Here is a 2,655-nt window from a genome sequence, read left to right as displayed (position 1 = left end):
GCCAATCACAGAGCAGTAGAGGTAATGAATGGACATAGTAATTCCATTCATTGCCCTCCTATTGCCTCCGGTTACAGCTAATTGAAGGTACCTGCTTTCAATTAACTGTGACCGCACAGTTCCATGATTCATAATGTCATTGTAGGATAACCTGTAAAAAATAAAAAAAAACAAGTTTAAAATAAAAAACAGATACGAAATAAATAATTTAAGAAATTTTCCTCCCGAATTTTTGCTGTCGAATGCAGTAAAATTCGGTTCGGGTATACCCGAATTAGAACAGCCATATTCGGGTCGAATATAGGGACAACCCGAATTCGAACATCAACACTAATCCTGGCTACATTATCTAGTAAATGTGTGACCAAGGACAAACATTTAAACAGTAATCTCTGAAAAATGGGTCTACTTTTTTACACTGATAGGTGCAAGGGTTAAAATAAACTTTGTGGGCAGCACATAGGAATATCTGACCATAGCCCTCTCACACACACCAGTATCCAGATCAAGTACATGGTTGTCATAGACGCTTATTCTAACTTTTTTGCCAAAATATTTACAAAGTTAAAAAGTTTAAAAGTTAGAATACCCCCTGTACTTTTGACTTGTTAAGCCATACTACTTGTTACATAAGATTTAAAAAAGGTTATTAAAAGCAATTATGCAACTGACATCATTTTTTTCTGTTATGTATACACAGGGTGACATGTCCCCTTCTCCTGTTTTTGTAAAACCACCAGTTTGTAGTAATGGTATGTATACTATTCTAGAATAAGAATTATTATTACTAACGTGTTACCATAAGTCCTACCAAGAATTGCTGGTAGGTTGTCTGTGTACAGTCTGCTAAATACTCAAGTTGCCAGTCAATACCTTAAAATCAGATGTTTACATAGGTTTGACTTTCTGCTTTTATCACAGTCACATTACTCCATCAGGGAGATTTCCCCAATCCCTAAAACATGTGTGACTTTGGTTTTTTTGTCTAGTGAAGTAAGCTCTATAGTGAAAAATTCACTATAGAAAGGGTCTTCAACTCCTTGCGGGCCAGGATCCGTAGACAGCATTAAATAAATTAATAAATACTTTAGGAAGAGTCAGAAAACGACTTTGTTTATATAAATATCCCTGGCCTGTGTGTGGCCCTTAAGGACTGTGGAGTTGAAGACTCCTGGTAAATGAATGTAGTAAATTTAATTGGAATTCCTGATTACTTTTGGGTCAATCCCGACTCACTAGGTAGCAAAGCCATTTGATAAAGACATTCATGCATTTTAGATATTTAGGATAGTTACCAGCAAAAATATTTAAAATGAATATGAAATAATAAAGAATAAAACTGATAGCAGCATATGAAATTGAGCATTAGACTATTAAGTTTCCCAGATATGTATATGAATATTTAGGCAATATCACACCCCTACCTATGTGAACATGTTACTTAAAGTACTCCATTACTAACTACTTGTTCTCAGAATGTAACTAACTCAGTTATGTCAGTATGTAACATCTTTAATTTCCTAGGCTTCAATGGAACATGTCTGAATACCTCTGACAGCTTCAGCCACCCCCCTACTGCATGTGGAAGTCCAATGTTCAGTGTCACCCCTAGACTTGGTAATACAAATGGTGGTGGCTGGCATTGTCCTATCAGAATGCTGTTCCTTTAATTGGGCCATTACGGTCTCTTCCTGTCATCTTTTTGAGCACTGTTCTTTTCTTCATTGTTTCTTCATGGTCTCTCCAGTTTTTCTACACAGATGTCTTGACATCATCAACAGTTCCAGTTTCCCACACAGCTTTGCTACTATTATTTATGTTATTTATATATTATTTTATATTCTTACTGTTTCCTAAACTCGATCTAATATACATAGATAGACATTCGATGATTGTACCTTCCTCAGTAGACCAGCATCTCCATACATTTTAATCCGGTCATTAGATCCTTTTTGGCTACAACGATGATCCTGATTTCTTTGACGTATCCTTAAATACCTATGGTCCTGTTTTTCTTTTCTATCCATAGGCCTGGCTTCCTTCTTCTCTATAATTCTCTTCTCTATAATTCCAGTCCTGGCTCCATTATCGTCTTTACCTGGAACTATGATCATAGCTTCCATCTCTCTATTTAATTTATTAAAGCTTTCCTAGGCTGGGGAGGATACATTTTCATCAGTGAAGCTGGATGATCCAGCAAACCTGGAATAATTCTGGTCCAGGATGTAAAACATTGACAAGCAAATAGCAAATGACTTTGAAAAATCTATTGCAGGTTTGCTGGATCACCCAGCTCCACTGATGAAAGTGTATTCTCTCCAGCCTTGGAGAGGTTTAATATATCAGGCCCTATGACCGTGTTCTTGACTTTCTTCTTCACTCCATCTATGACTATAATCCTGTCTCTCTTTTCTCTTTCATCTATAATGGTCCATTTTACCTTCTGTTCTCCATTTATAATTACTGTCCTGCTCACTTTTTTATAAATAACTATTACCTTCGCTCCCTTATATTATCATTTTTAAGCCGTTGTCTTTGCTCCCTTTTCTTCAGCATCTACATCTATGATCCTGATTCCTGATCCTGATCTATAATCCTGATTCCTGATCCTGATCTATGATCCTGATTCCTGATCCTGATCTATGATCCTGATTC

The 2,655-nt window shown here is 36.4% G+C and overlaps 1 protein-coding gene across 4 annotated transcripts in view; it reads left to right on the top strand.

Moving 5' to 3' along the window:
- Positions 1-2,655, top strand: part of RIPK2 (receptor interacting serine/threonine kinase 2) — a 21,609-nt gene that overhangs the window by 14,905 nt on the left and 4,049 nt on the right. For 3 of the 4 annotated variants that reach the window (XM_072410955.1, XM_072410959.1, XM_072410958.1), the window contains exons 9-10: positions 701-752; positions 1,525-1,617. In XM_072410955.1, coding sequence (XP_072267056.1) covers positions 701-752; positions 1,525-1,617 — 145 coding nt within the window. The remainder of the gene's footprint in view (positions 1-700; positions 753-1,524; positions 1,618-2,655) is intronic. The other variant, XM_072410956.1, reaches the window with a different exon arrangement.

Source organism: Pyxicephalus adspersus, chromosome 5 (genome assembly GCF_032062135.1).
Source record: "Pyxicephalus adspersus chromosome 5, UCB_Pads_2.0, whole genome shotgun sequence".
In the NCBI taxonomy this organism is placed as follows: domain Eukaryota; kingdom Metazoa; phylum Chordata; class Amphibia; order Anura; family Pyxicephalidae; genus Pyxicephalus; species Pyxicephalus adspersus.
Note: the sequence above shows the minus strand (reverse complement) of the source record. Positions and strands in the feature narration are given on the sequence as shown.